Source organism: Urocitellus parryii, chromosome 14 (assembly GCF_045843805.1).
Source record: "Urocitellus parryii isolate mUroPar1 chromosome 14, mUroPar1.hap1, whole genome shotgun sequence".
Lineage (NCBI taxonomy): Eukaryota > Metazoa > Chordata > Mammalia > Rodentia > Sciuridae > Urocitellus > Urocitellus parryii.
The window spans coordinates 2,437,978-2,455,389 of record NC_135544.1 but is presented as its reverse complement, the minus strand read 5'-3'; the positions used below and the strand labels follow the sequence as shown (position 1 = coordinate 2,455,389).

General features: G+C 39.2%; 1 protein-coding gene and 1 non-coding gene across 5 annotated transcripts in view; one reads left to right on the top strand and one right to left on the bottom strand.

Moving 5' to 3' along the window:
- Nucleotides 1–17,177, bottom strand: part of Ubxn8 (UBX domain protein 8) — a 36,631-nt gene extending 19,454 nt beyond the window's left edge. For 3 of the 4 annotated variants that reach the window (XM_077792407.1, XM_077792408.1, XM_077792410.1), the window contains exons 1-3: nt 11,869–12,005; nt 8,052–8,174; nt 4,120–4,190 (exon numbers count right to left, since the gene is read on the bottom strand). In XM_077792407.1, coding sequence (XP_077648533.1) covers nt 4,120–4,190; nt 8,052–8,174; nt 11,869–11,956 — 282 coding nt within the window. In that variant the 5' untranslated portion in view covers nt 11,957–12,005. Of the gene's footprint in view, nt 1–4,119; nt 4,191–8,051; nt 8,175–11,868; nt 12,006–17,083 lie in introns of those variants that run through there. The other variant, XM_077792409.1, reaches the window with a different exon arrangement.
- Trnaa-agc (transfer RNA alanine (anticodon AGC)) lies at nt 13,379–13,452 on the top strand. The gene has a single exon. It is a non-coding gene; the product is annotated as a tRNA-Ala (tRNA).
- Nucleotides 17,178–17,412: the final 235 nt, after the last annotated feature.

Below are 17,412 nucleotides of genomic sequence, written 5' to 3'. Positions count from 1 at the left end.
GTTCCATTCCAAGTTTTCTAAAGAATCTCCATACTGCTTTCCAAAGTGGTTGCACCAATCAGCAGTCCCACAAGCAGTGCATGAGTGTACCTTTTCCCCCCACATTCTCGCCAACATTTATTGTTACTTTTATTCTTTATAATTGCTGGCCTTGAACTTGTGATCCTTCTGCCCCAGCCTCCTGAGTTGCTGGGGTTACAGGCATGCACCATCATGCCCAGCCTGAAAATATTTTAAGTTGAAATGTATTTAATACAACTAACCCACAGAACATCATAGCTTGACCTAGCCTACATTAAACATGACCAGGCCAGGTGTAGCAGTAACACCTGTAATCGTAGCTACTTCCAAGGCCAAGAATTCAAAGACAACCTTAGCAACTTAGGAAGACCCTATCTCAAAAATAAAAAGAGCTAAGGAGGGCTGGGGTTCTGACTCAGCAGTAGAGCGCTCGCCTTGAATGTGAGAGACTGGGTTCCATCCTCAGCACCACATAAAAATAAATAAACAAAATAAAGATATTGCGTAGCTATAACTAAAAAAAAATAAAATTAAAAAATTAAAAAAATGGCTAAGTATATAGCTCAGTAGTAGAACACTCCCAGGGGTAGGCCCTGGGTTAAATCCTCAGTACTAGGTGGGGGGAAATGTAATCAGAACCCTACATTAGCCTGCATTTGGGCAAAATCCTTTAACACAGAGCCTATTTTTTAATAAAGGGTTGAATACGTCATGTGATTTATTGACTACCATGTTGAAAGTGAAATATAGAATGATTACTTGGTACTCAAAGTTATGTTCTACTGAATGTGTAATGCTTTCGCATCATCATAAAGTCAAAATATCAAACATCACAGACTATGTATTTATAACAGAACTTCTTAGAAAAGATCTAGGGAAGACTCTTTCACTGTTAATAATGCAGGTCAGGATGGTAAGAAATGTAGTAATTCCTAGGGTCTCACTTCAATAAGTAAAGAGGAACCATTTGTAGCCTTTGTTTACTTAAAAAGGAGTATCTGGGGGCCAGGGTTGTAGCTCAGTGGGAGCACTTGCCTAACATGTGTGAAGCATGGGATTCAATCCCTGGTACCACATAAAAATAAAAACAAATAGAATAAAGGTATTGTGTCCATCTACAGCTAAAAAAAAAAAAAAAAAATTAAAGTTTGAAAAAAAAATTAAAAAAAGGAGTATCTGGGGTTGGGAGTATAGTTCAGTGGTAGAGCACCTGCCTAGGATGAGGGTTCCATCCCCAGCACCACACAGAAAAAGTCTAAAAACAGAAAAAGATATCTGTTCTGTAGATTTTAAAATAATAATACCCTTATACAAAGGTCTTATAAAGGGTTAATATTTAGGTGAATGTCCACAGGCATATCTTCTTTCACAAAAATCAGTCATCAAACTGGCGATTACCTTACACAGCAAGGTCAAAAAAATAACTTAAGATACTTATCACATGCTAAATGCAATTTCAAGCTATGGTAACCAGTCTCTAACAGAATGTAAAGACAAAAGCAGTGCCCAGAAAAAAAAGCTAGCTGTAAACACCTAATTTAAAAAAAGAAAGAGGCTGGGCAATGTAGCTCAGTGGTACAGCACTTGCCTAGCGTGCACAAAACCCTGGGCTCAATCCTCAGCTATACACACACACACACACACACACACACACACACGCGCGCGCGCGCGAAATCCTCAGCTATACACACACACACACACACATTTGAGATCGCGCGCGCGCGATCTCAAATCAATCCGTTAATGCTACTCCATAAAAGAACAAACTAGTGGTGTCACGCACCTGTGATACCAGTGACTTGGGAGGCTGAGGTGGGAGTATTACAAAAATTAACGCAAGCCTGGGAAATTTAGAAACACTGTTTCAAAAATAAATTTAAAACAAAACAAAACAAAATACCAGGGATATAGCTCAGTGGAACAGCACCACTGGGTTTAATCCCAGTACCAAAAATAATGATAGTAATAATTAATAGAATCAGAGAGGAAAAGCAAGTGCTCATTTCAATTAAAGGAAAAAAAAAAGGTTTAAGCCAGGCTCGATTACACCTGTAATTCCAGCAGTTTAGGAGGTTGATTGCAAGTGCAAAGCCAGCCTCAGCAAGGCCCTAAGCAACTTAGTGAAACCCTGTCTCAAAATAAAAAATTAAGGCCTACAGATGTGCTTAAATCGTTTGTATAAGAGGTTCCACCTCTAATACAAAAAAAAAAAAAAAATTGACAAAATCCAACACACAATCTTCAAAAATGAAGAACAGAAGGAAATCGGCTCAATATAATACGGAGAATTTACAAAAACCCATAGCAAGGGCTGGGGCTGTAGTGTAGTGGTCGAGCACTTGCCTAGCATGTGTGAGGCACTGAGTTCAATTCTCAGCACCACACAAATAAATAAAAGTATAAAAAATACAATAACATTAAAAAAAAAAACACAAAGTTGTTCTCTCTGCTTGAGTTTTACTTTACTTTCTCCTATGATAAAGTTCTCTTGCATAGCAATAAATAAATAAATAAAATTAAAAACACGCATAGCTAACATCATATTCAATGGTAAAAGAATAAAACAGGGCTGGAGATATGGCTCAAGAGGTAGCACGCTTGCCTGGCATGTGCAGGGTGCTGGGTTCGATTCTCAGCACCACATAAAAATAAAAAAAATAAAGATGTGTCCACTGAAAACTAAAAAAATGAATAACAAAATGTTTCTTAAAAAAAAAAAAGAAGAAAACATTTTCCCTATACAAAAAGTAGAAACAATGCAAATGTTCATCAACAAATGAGTGAACAAACAAATTTTGGTACATCAATACAACAGAATACCATTCAACCATAAAAAGGATGCTACAGGATGAATGAACCTATAAAATATTATGCTAAATTAAAGAAGTCACACAGAAAAAGTTAACATGTTATAATTATAGGAAATATCCAGAACAGGTAATCCATACAAACATAAAGCAGATTAGTGGTTGCTAGAGAATAGGAGGAGAGGGTAATGGGGTATAAGTGTTTAATGGGCTGAGGGGTTTTCTTTTGAGGTGATAAAACTGTTTTAGAACTAGATAGAGGTACTAAGTAGCTGCACAACCCTGTAAATATACTAAACATTACTGAGCTGGGCATGGTAGTGCCTGTATTTAACCCCAATGGTTAAAGATACAGGAGGATCGAAAGTTCAAAGCCAACCTCAGCAACAGAAGGCACTCAGCAACTCAGTGAGACTCTGTCTCTAAATAAAATACAAAATATGGCTGGGGATGTGGCTTAGTAGTCAAGTGCCCCTGAGTTCAATCTCCAGTACCCCAAAAAAGATTACTAAATTGTACATTTTAAAATAATCAATCTTAAAATCACGAACCTGTACACTTTAAAATCATCAATTTTGGACTGGGGATGTGGCTCAAGCGGTAGCACGCTCATGCATGCGGCCTGGGTTCAATCCTCAGCACCACATACAAACAAAGATGTTGAGTCCGTGGAAAACTGAAAAATAAATATTAAAAAAAAAAATCATCAACTTTGGGCTGGGGTTGTGGCTCAGTGCTAGAGCACTCACTTATCATGTATGAGGCACTGGGTTTGATCCTCAGGATCACATAAAAATAAAATATAGTGTCCACCTAAAACTAAAAAATACATATTTAAAAAGAAAGGTCAGGAGTTGTGGCTCAGTGTTTGAGTAGTTGTCTAGTATGTGTGAGGCACTAGGTTCAATCCCCAGCACCACATAAAAATAAACAAATAAAGGTATATATATATATATATATATATATATATTAATATTATATTATATTATATATAGTATTAACATATATATATAAATGTCCATCTATAACTAAAAAAAATTTTTTAAATCAACTTTAAAATCATGAATTTGCCCTGAATATTATTTTTAAAAATCTAAGTAGAAAACACAGAAAGCAACAGACTTCAGTTATAAACGCCCCAGATGTTTTTGTTTTCTAAAATGTTTTACTCTCTAAAAATGACACTTTACCTTTTCAATGTGCCTCGTTTTATCACAAATTTTTGTGTTTTCTTAAACTTCTACTAACAACAAAGCATAAGTGTTGTTTTACTCTCTAGAAATTGTTTTACCTTTTCACCCTGTGCCTCTTGTTGTTTTTTCCTCACAAGTTTTTGTCTTTCCTCATTCTTCTCTTCTTCTTCTAAAACATCAAAATCATAAACATGCTTTTTAATTCCCAAGTATCAATAAGTCACATGGCACAGTCTGTAGATTTTAACATTTTTGAAGAGACAAGTAGCCTTTGAAAAACAGATTATATTTTTTCAAGTAATAAAAATGAAGTACATGCAAACACTTGGAAATATAGAAATCTGCACATAAAATCTTAAAGGCTCTGTTCTGAAACAATTCTCCACTATGTATTATTGTATGTAATAGTTTCTGCTAAAGAGGCTTCCAGAATATTTCCATGAGTTTTCTTCTGCAGGTCCCAAAAGGGTTTCAGCAGCTCTGAGGCACAGCATGGAAGCCCATTACTGCAATGTGAAGTGTAGAATGCTGCACTTCAGGCATGAAGTATCATCTGTTGCCATTAAACATGACAGTAAAAGTCCTTAAAGGTATGTGTGCTTGTCAGCTCTTAAAATGACTGATCCAATATTAGGTTACTATCCACTGAATGAGAAGAAAAAATATTTTTGCTCCTCTTTTTTTTTCTTCTGGTACTAGGGATTGAATCCAGGGACACTCTACCTCTGAGCTACATCCCCAGTGCTTTTAATTTTTATTTTGAGACAAAGTCTTGTTAAATTGCCTGGATAGCCTTGAACTTGCAATTTTCCTGCCTCACCCTCCTGAGTTGCTGGAATTACAGGCATGTGCCACTACTCCCAATTCCCTTTTAAGTATGTAGCTTGATTCTTTTGTTTGTCTTTTCTTTTTTTTTTTCTTTTTTTTTCAGTACTGGGAATTAAACTCAGGGCCTCAACACACGCAAGGCAAGCACTCTACCACTTAGGAATCTCAGATGGGAGCATCTGAAGTTCGAGACCAGCCTGGGCAAATTAGTGAGACTCTCAAAATCTATAAATAAATAAATTTTTAAATCCAACTGAGTCATTTTAAGTTTAAGAAGCCAAACAACTTCCAAAAAGGGGGGGGCGGGGTTATGACTGGGAAACCCTGAAACATCTGTGTTGTCACTTATGTTTGGATTGAAAAGGATTACCAAATGGATGCTTGTTTGGTAGCGGGTATTGAACCCAGAAGTCCTTAAGCACTGAGCCACATCTCCAGCACTTTTTACATTTTATTTAGAGACAGGCTCTTACCAAGTTGCTCCAGGCTTCACTAAATTGCTGACACTGGTTTTAAACTTTCGATCTTCTGCCTCAGCTTCCCAAGCCCCTGGGATTATAGGTATGCACCACTCCTGGATTTTTTCATGAATAATGCAAAAGGCTTTGAATTAAGCACTGCTCATTTTCTTATTTATTTACATTTAAATAAACAACTTTTAATAATGTACCAAATTCATTACTGGTGACCTTTTTCCTAATTGCATATAAAATGTAGCTCAGTAGTAGAGCACTTACCTAGCATGTGCAAGGCCCTGGGTTCAATCCCCAGTACCACCCCCCAAAAGATAAAATATTTAAAAAAATTTAAGATTCATCTGTTCTAAGGCCAAGTACAATATTGGAGTGTTTTTTGGGGGGAGGAGGTGTGAGGATGGCCTTCGGCCTGAGTCTAAGCAACTCCATTTTAAAAACTGTGGTTTGAAACCTGCAGTCTCACCAGGCTCACCTACAGAGCCCTCCAGTAAGGCCTCAAACAAGTTACTTCCCCTCACCCTGATAAATAGAGTGAAGCCCCAGGAAGGCTGTCCTTGCCTGATAAGAGGGAAAGGCAAGAAGATCAGGGTGGAGACCACTAGACCAGATGTTTCTGACCCCAGGGTAAATGATGTCACTGAGAAATCCGGTGGTAGCTAATAAGGATTTAAAAGGGGGTCAAAAACAAAGCAAATGAACAGGGATTCAGCCAGCCCAAACAAGGACATACTCGAGCTGGAGAGCCTGATGAGGACCTGACATTCCCATCACTTGTCATCGATCCTGATCCTCTGCGTGCATGATCCTCACTGCTCTCAAATTCTACCACCTGTCTGGACTTGGTGAGAGCCGCAATTTCTCCCCAGACCCTCTCCTCAACCAGTGGTCCACTCCACGCCACAAAAAGCTGGCCTTGGTTCTGGACCTGATCACTGCGGTCTGAGTGAGTGTGCATCTATTGGACATAAAGCTTAAGGCTTAAGACTTCTGATCTGACATTTGAACTTAGCCTGCAAAGGGAATGTCTGTCATTAGCCTGTAATGATTAAGTGTGTTTTGCAGTGCTTAGAATTAATCTAGAATTGTTTGCTGTGAATTGTCAATTGATAACAGTGCCTAGCATTAAGGATTGTCGTTTTCTTGATTAAGAACCTATAGAGTGAAATTGTATTGAGGAATTTGAGTGAATAAAGCATTGAAAGGAGCAGAAGCATATGGACATTCTTTATTTCTCCCCTCGACTACATACATCGCAATTTTGCCTCCTCGAGACAGCGGGGTACGGGGGATTGAACTCAGGGGCACTCAACCACTGAGCCACATCCCCAGCCATTTTTTGTATTTTATTTAGAGACAAGGTCTCATTGAGTTGCTTAGTGCCTGTTGCTGAGGCTGGCTTTGAACTCTAGATCCTTCTGCCTCAGCCTCCTGAGCCGCTGAGATTATGGGCATGCACCACCACGCCAGGCACAATATGATTTTAAAAGGCTTCTATAGAAAATCATTAATTCTTAAAATGTGGTAAATATACACAAGGGAATACTGAGCCTTAAAGAAGAATGAAATTATGGCATTTGCAGGTAAATGGATAGAGCTGAAGACTACCCGTGTTAAACGAAATAAGCCAATCTCAAAACACCAAAGGCCAAATGTTTTCTCTGACATGCAGATTCTGATCCATAGAGGAGGAGGGGGTGGGGTAGGAGTGGCTAAGGAAGAATGGAGGAACTTTGGATTGGGCAGAGGGGAATGAGGGGAGGGAAGGAGGTGTGGGGGTGGGAAGCATGGTGGAATGAGAGGGACATTATTACCCTATGTACATGTATGATTGTACAAACAGTGTGACTCCTAACAGCGAAATGAGAAGTTGTGCTCCATTTGTGTACGATGAGTTGAAATGTGTTCTGCTGTCATGTATTTTTAACTAATTAGAACAATTTTTTTTAAAAAATCATAAACTCTCGGGCTGGGGTTGTGGCTCAGTGGTAGAGCACTCACCTCACACATGCGAGACCCTAGGTTCAATCCTCAGCACCACATACAAAAATAAATAAGTGAAATAAAGGTGTTGTATCCAACTACAACTAAAATAAATAAATAAATAAATATTTTTTAAAGAATCATAACTCTCACTTGCCCAAACAGAAACAAAAATAGAATGAACATGATTTCCTAGGCACCCAACTATATACAGGACCTAGGTGCCTGAAGAAAAACTGCTGTAATTGCAATAAAAAATTAGGATGAAAGGGTGTTAGAGATTAATGGCAGATATACCTACTCATTGTATAATGTTTTACAAATTGTATGTATCAAATAATTAAGTAACACACATGTACAATTTAAAATTAGAGAATTTAGAATGTAACAAACTTAAAAATGACAGAGCTTCAAAAATATATATAAGGAAAATGTAGTTTCTCATTAAAATGTTGGAATTTATAATCCATTCAAAATAATCATCAAGGTCATATGCCATGGCATACATCTGTAATCTCACCAACTCAGGAGGCCAAGCTTCAGTAACTCAGCAAAGTCCTCAGCAACTTAGTGAGATGCTCTCTCAAATAAATAAAAAACAAAAAAATAATAACAAAACAAAATAATCGTCAATATAGTTATACATTATTCAAATTAATGGCAAACTGGCTATTATTGTGTAATATTGTAGAATAAGTAAAGAAAGCTGAATAGAAAAGTTTAAAGGGTAGCATAAATAAACTTACCTTTCAGATAAGGTTGGGAAGATTTAAATGAGTTAATCAATGAGTTAGCCATGGAAATAATTAAAGTAAGGAGAGCAAGCAGCAAGAAAACTCGGCCACACAGCATGAAGAGATCTTTAATTCCTTTTAAAGAAACAAAAATTAAAATTAAACACACTTTTCTTGGTAAGAATAACAGAAGATTATTTGTATAAAAATAAAATTAAGTTATGCAACTGTCTTAGGATTTCTTCCAAATATTCTCCTTTGTGCACTAAAATTAATCATGGTTGTCATCACCAGAATAAGTTTTCAGAAACTAATTCTAGATAAACGTCTTCTGGTATAATTATGGTGATCAGCTATATTATAAATATCATAATAATCAATAATGTATAAGTCGTACTTTCCTTTCTACCCAGAGAAGAGGAAAAATTCGTTTACATAACTGGAAATCAAACTATGAGAGTATCATCTCATCCAATTCTAATTCTATTAAATATAGTTATTCTTTTAGGACATGGTCTCACACACATGTAATCCCAGCAGCTCAGGAGGCTAAGGAAGGAAGATTGCAAATTCAAGGCCATCCTCAGTAATTTAGAAAGGCCCTATGTAACTTAGCAAGACCATTTCAAATAAAAAATAAAAAGGGAGGGCTGGGGCTTTAGCTCAGTGGTAAAGCGCTTGCCTTGCATGTGTAAGGCACCAGGTTGGATTCTCAGCACCACATGAAAATAAATATACTTTATATTCATCTACAACTAAATAAATATTAATAAATAAATAAATGAGGGCTGGGGATATGGCTCAGTGGGTAAGCACCCCTAGGCTCAATCCCTGACACCAAAAAAAAAAAAAAAAAAAAAGTTACTTGGTAGAGATTTGAATGAACCATGATACCAACATGATCAGGGCTCATAGTTTGTCTTAACTAAAGATTAAAGAAGGAATTACAAAAATGTATAGATATAGACTTAAATGTTTTATTTTTTTTATTATTTTTTTTTAAAGAGAGAGTGAGAGAGGGGAGAGGGGGAGAGAGAGAGAGAGAGAGAGAGAGAGAGAGAATTTTTAATATTTATTTTTTAGTTCTCGGCGGACACAACATCTTTGTTGGTATGTGGTGCTGAGGATCGAACCCGGGCCGCACGCACGCCGGGCGAGCGCGCTACCGCTGAGCCACATCTCCAGCCCCTTAAATGTTTTATTTTTAACAGAAAACAGATGTTATTCCTTCTTTTATAAACTGCAATTTAAAATTGTTTAGAGATCTTTTTTTCTTTTCACATCACAGCTCCTCCAACTTTTGAGGGTAGTAACTATTGATTCAGATGTTTGATGGAACACATAAATAAATCTGGGTTATCTCTGGCCATTACAAAAGCAATATAATACCTAGAGTACTATTACATAGAAAAATCATTGAGTTGTGGGATGTTTCATAATATGGAAGCAAAATGGATATATCACATAGGAACATGAAAAAAAAAAATAGATTTGTGTGTACTACTTTCAAGTTAAAAATGTTTAAATAAAGGTTTATTTGGTACCTAAACTCTAGAAACCAAAAGCAGGGCACTTTGAAAGATAATAAATTTGAGGAAGCAGTCTCAAAATATTTAGCTTAAGTAAAATGTTTTGGTAGAAAGTTGGGGATATAACTCAGTGGTAGAGCATCCTAGGGTTCAATCCCCAGCACTGTAAAAGAAAATTTTAAAAAAGAATCCAAAGGAAATTACCAGTTCACAACAAAGGATTCTAGGAAAAAGTGTTAATTAAGTTAGTCAAATAAAAATTTCAGGAACTATGAGCTCCACCAGGAGCCCACTTGCAATTTCTGGAACTCTTAACCTAGCTTTAATTTAGACAATAAATTCTGAGAATACAAAACAAATTAGATGTGGTTGCTACCCTCAAGAAGTACATTTCCCAGAGATCAGAGCTGATGGGGGAACAGGTCTCCTTTGATAAGCTAAGCAGTGTCCTTCTCATTGACTAGTGACTTAAATATCAGGGAAAAGTAGAAAGATTCTAAAGGAGCCGGGCATGGTAGCATATGCCTGTAATCCCAGTGACTCAGGAGGCCAAGGCAGAAGGATCTCAAGTTTGAGGCCAACCTTGGCAATTTAATAAGCTTCCTTAAAATAAAACACTAAAAGAACTCAGGACATGGCTCAGTAGTAAAACTAAATGCTGAAGGAATAGAGGAATGACTGCTGTAAAGGCGAGGAAGCAGGTGAATTTTGTAATAAAAGATGAGTGTAAATTTCACTTCTCTGCATATCATCTGTGTAAAGGTCTTGATATCTTTCAATACAGCTTGAGTAAGGAGAGTCTTGTAAATTTTTTAAAAGTGTTTTATTTCACTTCTTATTTCAAGCACTTTTTGGGCCCTGACTTCCAGAGGAGAGGAGGAAGTGTTGAAAAAGAATGGAGATATACAAGGATAATGATAAGAAGAGAGGCTGACATGTGAACTAATTATACCCAAAAAACAATTCCTGACCCTCCACACCTCTACAATTTTCCTTCCAGTTTTCTCTTCACCAACAGCACTACTAACAAAATTCAAATGTCTGGACCCATGTTCTGTAGCCCAGCATTGGCAGGAAAGAAATCAGGTTTATTCAAAGCCAGCCCTAAAGAAGATACAGGGGGTAACTCCTTCAATCTCTAACATGCTGGGCTCAGGAGGGTGAAGGGTTGTTATGGTGAGATAAGGAAGCAGGGAGGCTACAGGCTGTGTGGGTCCTTCCTCAATAAGGGTCAAAGCCTTATCACAATGGATTTTTGACCTCTTGCAGTTAGTTACCAAGGAAGAGTGTTACAAAGACCATCAAAGTTCTCTGAATCTAAATAAAGTATTCAGGTGAGGCCTCTCCTCAGAATTTGGATTATTACAATAAGGCCTCTCCTTGGAGTTTAGGGAAGGTGAAAGTAATCCTGCTAGGACAACTTTCAGAAATTACAAATCCCCGTTACAAATCCCCTAGGCAGGAGTCATGCTTGAATTCTTCCTTTCCCTCACTCCAAACATCAATCCATCGACAGAGCTGTTGATTCTACTTTGTCAATATATCAAATCTTTCCAAATCTGTTACCCTGGTCCAGACCATCATCACGACTTAGATCATCACGGGATATACAAGGATAATCTGCCTCACGGCTTTCAACTGCAGGTTCCTTTCAAAACATTCTCCACCGAGAGTCCACAATGACCTTTTCAAAATCTCTAAGAAGTCACTTCTCTTCCCCGTCTCAGTGCCCTGGGGGCTTAGACGCTCAGGGTACTAGAGCAATCAACGAGATAACAGACTGCACTTCGTGATTGGCTGATCATTGGGGTTGAACAAATATTTTTATCTTGAGACTCCCACAGCCAACCCCAGTCCTCGATCTTGCCACAACGACCTTCATCTTTTTTCCTCCAATCTACCATACTCCTTTGGCCTGGAATATCCTCCCCCCCCCCCACTGGCTTTTCCTGGGCACGGTTCTCCACCACATAAATAAAGCTCTACTTAAATTCCTCAGAAAGCTTTCATCCTATCAACCTGCTGGGGTCCTTCCCAGCACTCGTCATACTTTTGGGTGTACAGTGCTCTGTCCCCTCAGGCCTCGCCTCTAGTCCCCTCCCACCCCCACAAAACTTGGCCCGGTCTGCAGGGAACCCGGATCGGAGTCGGCTCAGGCGGACGGGGCCGGGCGCGGGGCACTCTGGGAATCGTAGTCCCCGCCGCCCGGAGGCGCCGCCGCCAGGAACCAGGTGATTCTACACGACATTCACGTGAAAACGTCCCAGCTGTGAGCGCCCAGCGGGAGAAGCCGACCTTACCTAAGTCCGGGATCCCACGCCGGAGCTCCAGACACAAAAGGGGGAGCGCAGAGAGCAAGAAAATGCCCACGACCCCTCGAGCAGCCATAGCGGCGGCCGCCCCGCGACTCGGACAGAGCCCGCCCCTTCCGGAGGCGCCTTCTCGGAGGGCGGAGCGGAGTCCTTCCTACCCCGGGAACTTGCTGGGGACCGGACCCCGAGGCTGGCTCCTTCGTCAGGCTGAGCTAAGCCCCTCTGGTTTTGAACTCATAGTTCTGGTCTCAGAAGAAAATCCAGGTCAGCGCCCCATCACATGATGTCCAGGGTTCTTAGGGTGGTGGCCTTCTGGAGGCTGAGCAAGCTGTCGGTCTGTCTTGACTGTGTCGTCTAAAAAGAGCTCTCGAGAGTGAAATAAGATGAAGGGAAAGTGCACGAGCAGTTGACCTTGTGAGGAAGTGGCCTGGCCCCTCACCTTTTGGTAGTAGGAGGTGATTGTGAGCTTTCAGATCCTAGCTTACTAAGCAGCTTATCTCCCCAACAGTTCCTGCGGCTTCTTTTGAAGTGGGCCCTGGCACCAAATACCTGCCCATTCCCACACACCCTAATGCCTGATACTGTATACCTGCCACCCTTTCCTCTCCTTTTCAGTTTTGCCTTACTGTTAATGAGTGAACCTTAGCCTCATTTTATGACCTCATTGCCATCCTATGACTCACCTCTGGTGCAACTCTGAACCTACAGCTCAGTTAGGCTATGGAGGTCCTCCCAAACAACAAGATTTCATATTCAAAATTCCCTTTTCCAGCCGGGCCTGGGGTGAATGGCTGTAATCCCAATGGGAGGCAAAAGGATAGCAAGTTCTAGGCCAGCCTGGACAATAGCAAAACCCTGTCTCAAGTGAAATTTTGAAAGAGCTTTTAATTAGCTCACTTGTAGGGTGCCCCAGGTTTAATCCCACAGCAACAACATAATTTCCCTTTTATGACCAATTCATCAACCTCCCACTCACCTTTCTATTTGTTTTGTAGTACCCAGATTGAACCCAGGGATGCTCTACCTCTGAGCTATATCCCCAAACTTTTCAAAAGCTCATCTTGAGATAGGGTCTTGCTAAATATCCAAGGATGTCCTCAAATTTGTAACTTTACTGCCTCAGCCTTTGTAGTGGCTGGGATTACAGGCCTAGCCACCACACCTGGCCTCACCCTTTGATTTAGTTCAAGTAACATTGAATGCCATGCCTTGCCTACTACTATATAACTCAAGGAAGTTCAAATATGTGAGTTATTTAATGTCCTCAAGAAACAGCTTAGTTAGGTGTGGTGGTGCCCATCCCCAGTACTGCAAAAAAGAAAAACAAACACAGAAACTTGATTTGGTGGGAAATATATCCCTGTAAACACATAAATACAATATAGTACCTGTGTGCTCTGACAGGTTATGTACTACAGAACCATATGCTGTAGACTGGGGAAGCAGTTCATAAGCAGATATACCTAAAGTGTGCTTTAAAGGTTAGAAATTAGCGGGCTGGGGATGTAGCTCAGTTGGTAGAGTGCTTGCCTAGCATGCACAAGACCCTGGGTTCAAACCCCAGCACCACAAAAAAAAAAAAAAAAAAAAATAGAAGTTAGGAATTTGGGCAGCAGGATCTTAAGAGAAAGCATGGGATTTCAAATTTAGGAAACAGTGCAGATGAACCACCAGTAATTAAAATATTGTGCAGTTTAAGCAAGTACTCTACCACTGAGCAATACCCCCAACCCCCTGTTGCTGCAGTTTAAAGATTGAATAGAAGTGCTTAGAGGTAGGTTGGAGCAAGGATCACAAAAACTGCTTTGTGTGAGAGGGCCAGATTTTTTTTTAAATATTTTTTTTAGTTGTAGATGGACACAATACCTTTATTTATTTTTATGTGGTGCTGAGGATCGAACCCAGTGCCTCACACACGCAAGGCGCATGCTCTACCACTAAGCCACAACCCCAGCCCCAAAACTACTTTGTGTATAGGCCAAGAACTTAGTCTGCAAAAAGGTGCAAAGCAGGGCTAGGGATGTGGCTCAGTGGTAGAACCCTTCCCTAGCATGCACAAGGCACTGGTTTTAGTCCCCTACAATGAAAAAAATGTATATATAGTAAGTATGTAAGCACAGTCTGAAACTAATAAGGAATTACAACATGGCTTACCAAGAAACCATACTGACTCACTCAGATGTTCCCATTGCTGTCTGTTTCTATCCAATGTCCATTATACATGAGGCCAGGGAAAGGGGTGAGTTCTATGGTTCTTACCAGCTTCATTTGGTATGATTTCCTCCTTCAGATATTTTTTTCTTCCTTGTTAACTTCCATCTTCTATTGATGATGACATAGAATTTTTATCTGGACCAAAAGGTGGAAGTTTACAACTACTCCAGATTTGCTTTGACTCTTACAATGTAACCACCACAACAAAAAGACTACCAGAGAACCTGATCAATACTTAAACTGAGTTTCTTAAGTGCAATTAAGGGAGAATGCTACTTTGATGTAATTTTGAGTAGTATCTCAGAGGATAGGTAAAAAGTGTGTTTTGTTTTGTTTGTTTTTGTAAGGATTTAACCAAGGGGTGCTCTACCACTAAACTACATCCCAACCCTTTTTTTTATTTTATTTTAATTTTATTTGAGACAGTCTCCATAAATTGCTGAAGCCCCAAACCCATCCCTTTTTATTCTAAGACAGGGTCTGGCTAAATTGCTGAGACTGGCTTTAATTTGCAATCATCCTGCCTCAGTCTCCTCAGTCCCTGGGATTACAGTTGTGAGCCACCACACCTGCCTATCAGGTTTTTTTGTGGTATTGGGATTGAACCCAGGACCTCAAGCATGCTAGGCAAGTGCTCTACCACTGAGCTACATCCCTAGCCCCTCAGATATTTTCTCATAGAAAATTTGACTAACACCACCTCCCATTAGACCACCACTCAGGACCACCATGCTAGGGATCAAGTTTCTAACACATGAACCTTTGGAGGAACACACTCAAGCCATATCAAAACCTTAGCATCTCTCAAACCCTCCATCTTTTCCTCAATCTTATTTTTGAAGCATTTCAAAGTTGAAAACATTAGTACAATTTCCCAAAAATACTTCAGTATGCATATATCACATGCATATGTATGGGAGGCTAAAGGTCACCTCTGCCCATCTTAGTTCTTAGTTGATATACCTATCATACAAGACAAACTAACAAGAGAAGTATGAAGTTTATTAGTGTGGATAGTATACTCAATGACTTAGAACTCTGGCTTATGCTGGGAATTTTATCACAGTATTTGTTTTTGTGGTGCTGGCAACTGACACTGTTTTTATAATTTATGTATTCCCTTTTTGACCAAATATTAAGTTTCCTACAAAGAATGTGGGTTTTTTTTTTTGTTGTTGTTGTTGTTTTGTTTTGTTTTGTTTTGTTTGGCGGTGCTGGGGATGGGACCCATTCAAGTTAAGCACTCTACCAGCTGAGATATATCCCCAGCGCCATGTGTTTTCTTTTTTGAGGCAAGGTCTGGCTATGTTGTCCATGTTAGCCTCAACTTAGTGATTCTCCTGCTTTGGACTGTGCCCAGCTTATTTTCACTTGAAGGGACAAAGACCTGAGGCAACTTTTGCTTCCTTTGAAAAACTCACTAACATGACCACAAAAAGATGTTAAGCCAGGTATGGTGGTACACACCTGTAATTCCAGCAACTCTGTGGTTGAAGTAAGTTCTCATCATTCTTTTTAGAATGTGCATGGATTTTTTTAATCACCCAAAGACAATTCCTTAAACAATTTAATCGAATGTGCCTTCTGATCATACTGCAGAAGAAGGACCAAAAGTTTGAGGCCAGCCTCAGCTATTTAAGCAAGGCCCTAATCAACTTAACAAGATAAAATAAAATTTTAAAGAGGCTGAGATATGTAGCTCAGTGATAAAGCACCCCTGGGTTCAATCCCCAGTACCAAAAAAAAAGATGTTAAAAGGTCCAAGCCCACAAGAATACAAGGAAGAAGAGAACAGAAACTGAGGGCTGGGGTTGTGGCTCAGTGATACAGCACTTGTCTAGCATGCATGGGGCACTGGGTTTGATCCCCAGCACCACATAAAAATAAAACAAAATAAAATAAAGGTATTGTGTCCATCTAAAACTAAAAAAAAAATATTTTTAAAAAAAACAGAAACTAAAACTACAAAGGCAAAAAAAAAAAACTTGGAGGATAACATGGAAAAGTGGCAAAGACTTATCAGACTCATGAAAATAGAACCCAAATTAGCCATAGGTAAATGCTATACACTAAAATGATTACATACAAAATCTTCAGAATACCAAGGAATTGGAAGCATCTCTGAAAATGAGTACAGGTAAAGAGGGAGCTAACCCAAAGACAAATAGTTAAAGAAAGTCCATTTAAAATGCAGTACCCAGAAACCCCTTAACTATTTCTGTAAGACTGCTTCTCCTGATTCTCAGAAAAGATCTGAGATTTATTGGAAAAGGGAAAACAGAGGTGTCTATAAAGGAGACTATACAGGAGACATTTAAAAGCCTGACTATATTTGGGTTTGCTCTTTCATAGTCCCCTATACTTCTCCTTTAGAGGACTTACCACAGTCTTTAATTTAAAGATGAACACAATACCTTTATTTTATTTATTTTTATGTGGTACTGAGGATCGAACCTATTGCCTTGACATGCTAGGCAAACACTCTACCACTGAGCTATAACCACAGCTCAGCAATTTTACATAACAATTATGCAGTTTTTACTTAAATATTGTTCTTCTCTACTACACTGTTAGGCTCATGAAGGCAGGGATATGTTTGTTCAGTTACTACTGTATTTTTAGTACCTTATAGAGTCATTTGCAAAAAATAGTTAAGTAGACTGGCACAGTGGTGCACACCTGTAACCTCAGTGACTCAGGAGGCTGAGGCAGGAGGATTGTAAGTTGAAAGCCAGCTTCAGCAATTATGAAAGCCCTGTCTCAAAATAAAAAACTTTAAAATGGGTTGGGGTGGCTAAGCACCCCTGAGCCCAATCCCCAGTATAAAAAAATTTTTTTGCAGTAGATATTTTTGAATGAATGGATATATATATCCTAAGTAGATGAATAGCTGAGATTACAAGTGTGCATCACTATGTCTGACCCAATTTCACTCCTTAACTCTAGGATCTATTCTTTCTTATCTGTTCTCCATACTGCCATGAATTACCTTTGCCTCCTATACTTCCAGTTTCACCTTCTGCAGTTCACTTCAGATTCCCAAGGAAAAACATCTTTGAGAAATCTCCAGTGTTCCTTATTACCTGTGGATTAAAATATAAACACCACATTCTGGTTACAACCAAGGCTTTCCAGTACTCTATCTCTTATTACTCCCTTTCAGCTGCCTACTGTCCACTCAATCTACACTACACTGCTTACTATTTCCAATTCCTGCTGGCTCATTTCCTCATCCTTTAAATTATCATTCTCTTTGGCTTGCTTATCTCCTTTTTGTCAGCCTCAGTTTTTTATATTCGAATACTAGTGATGTGAAGA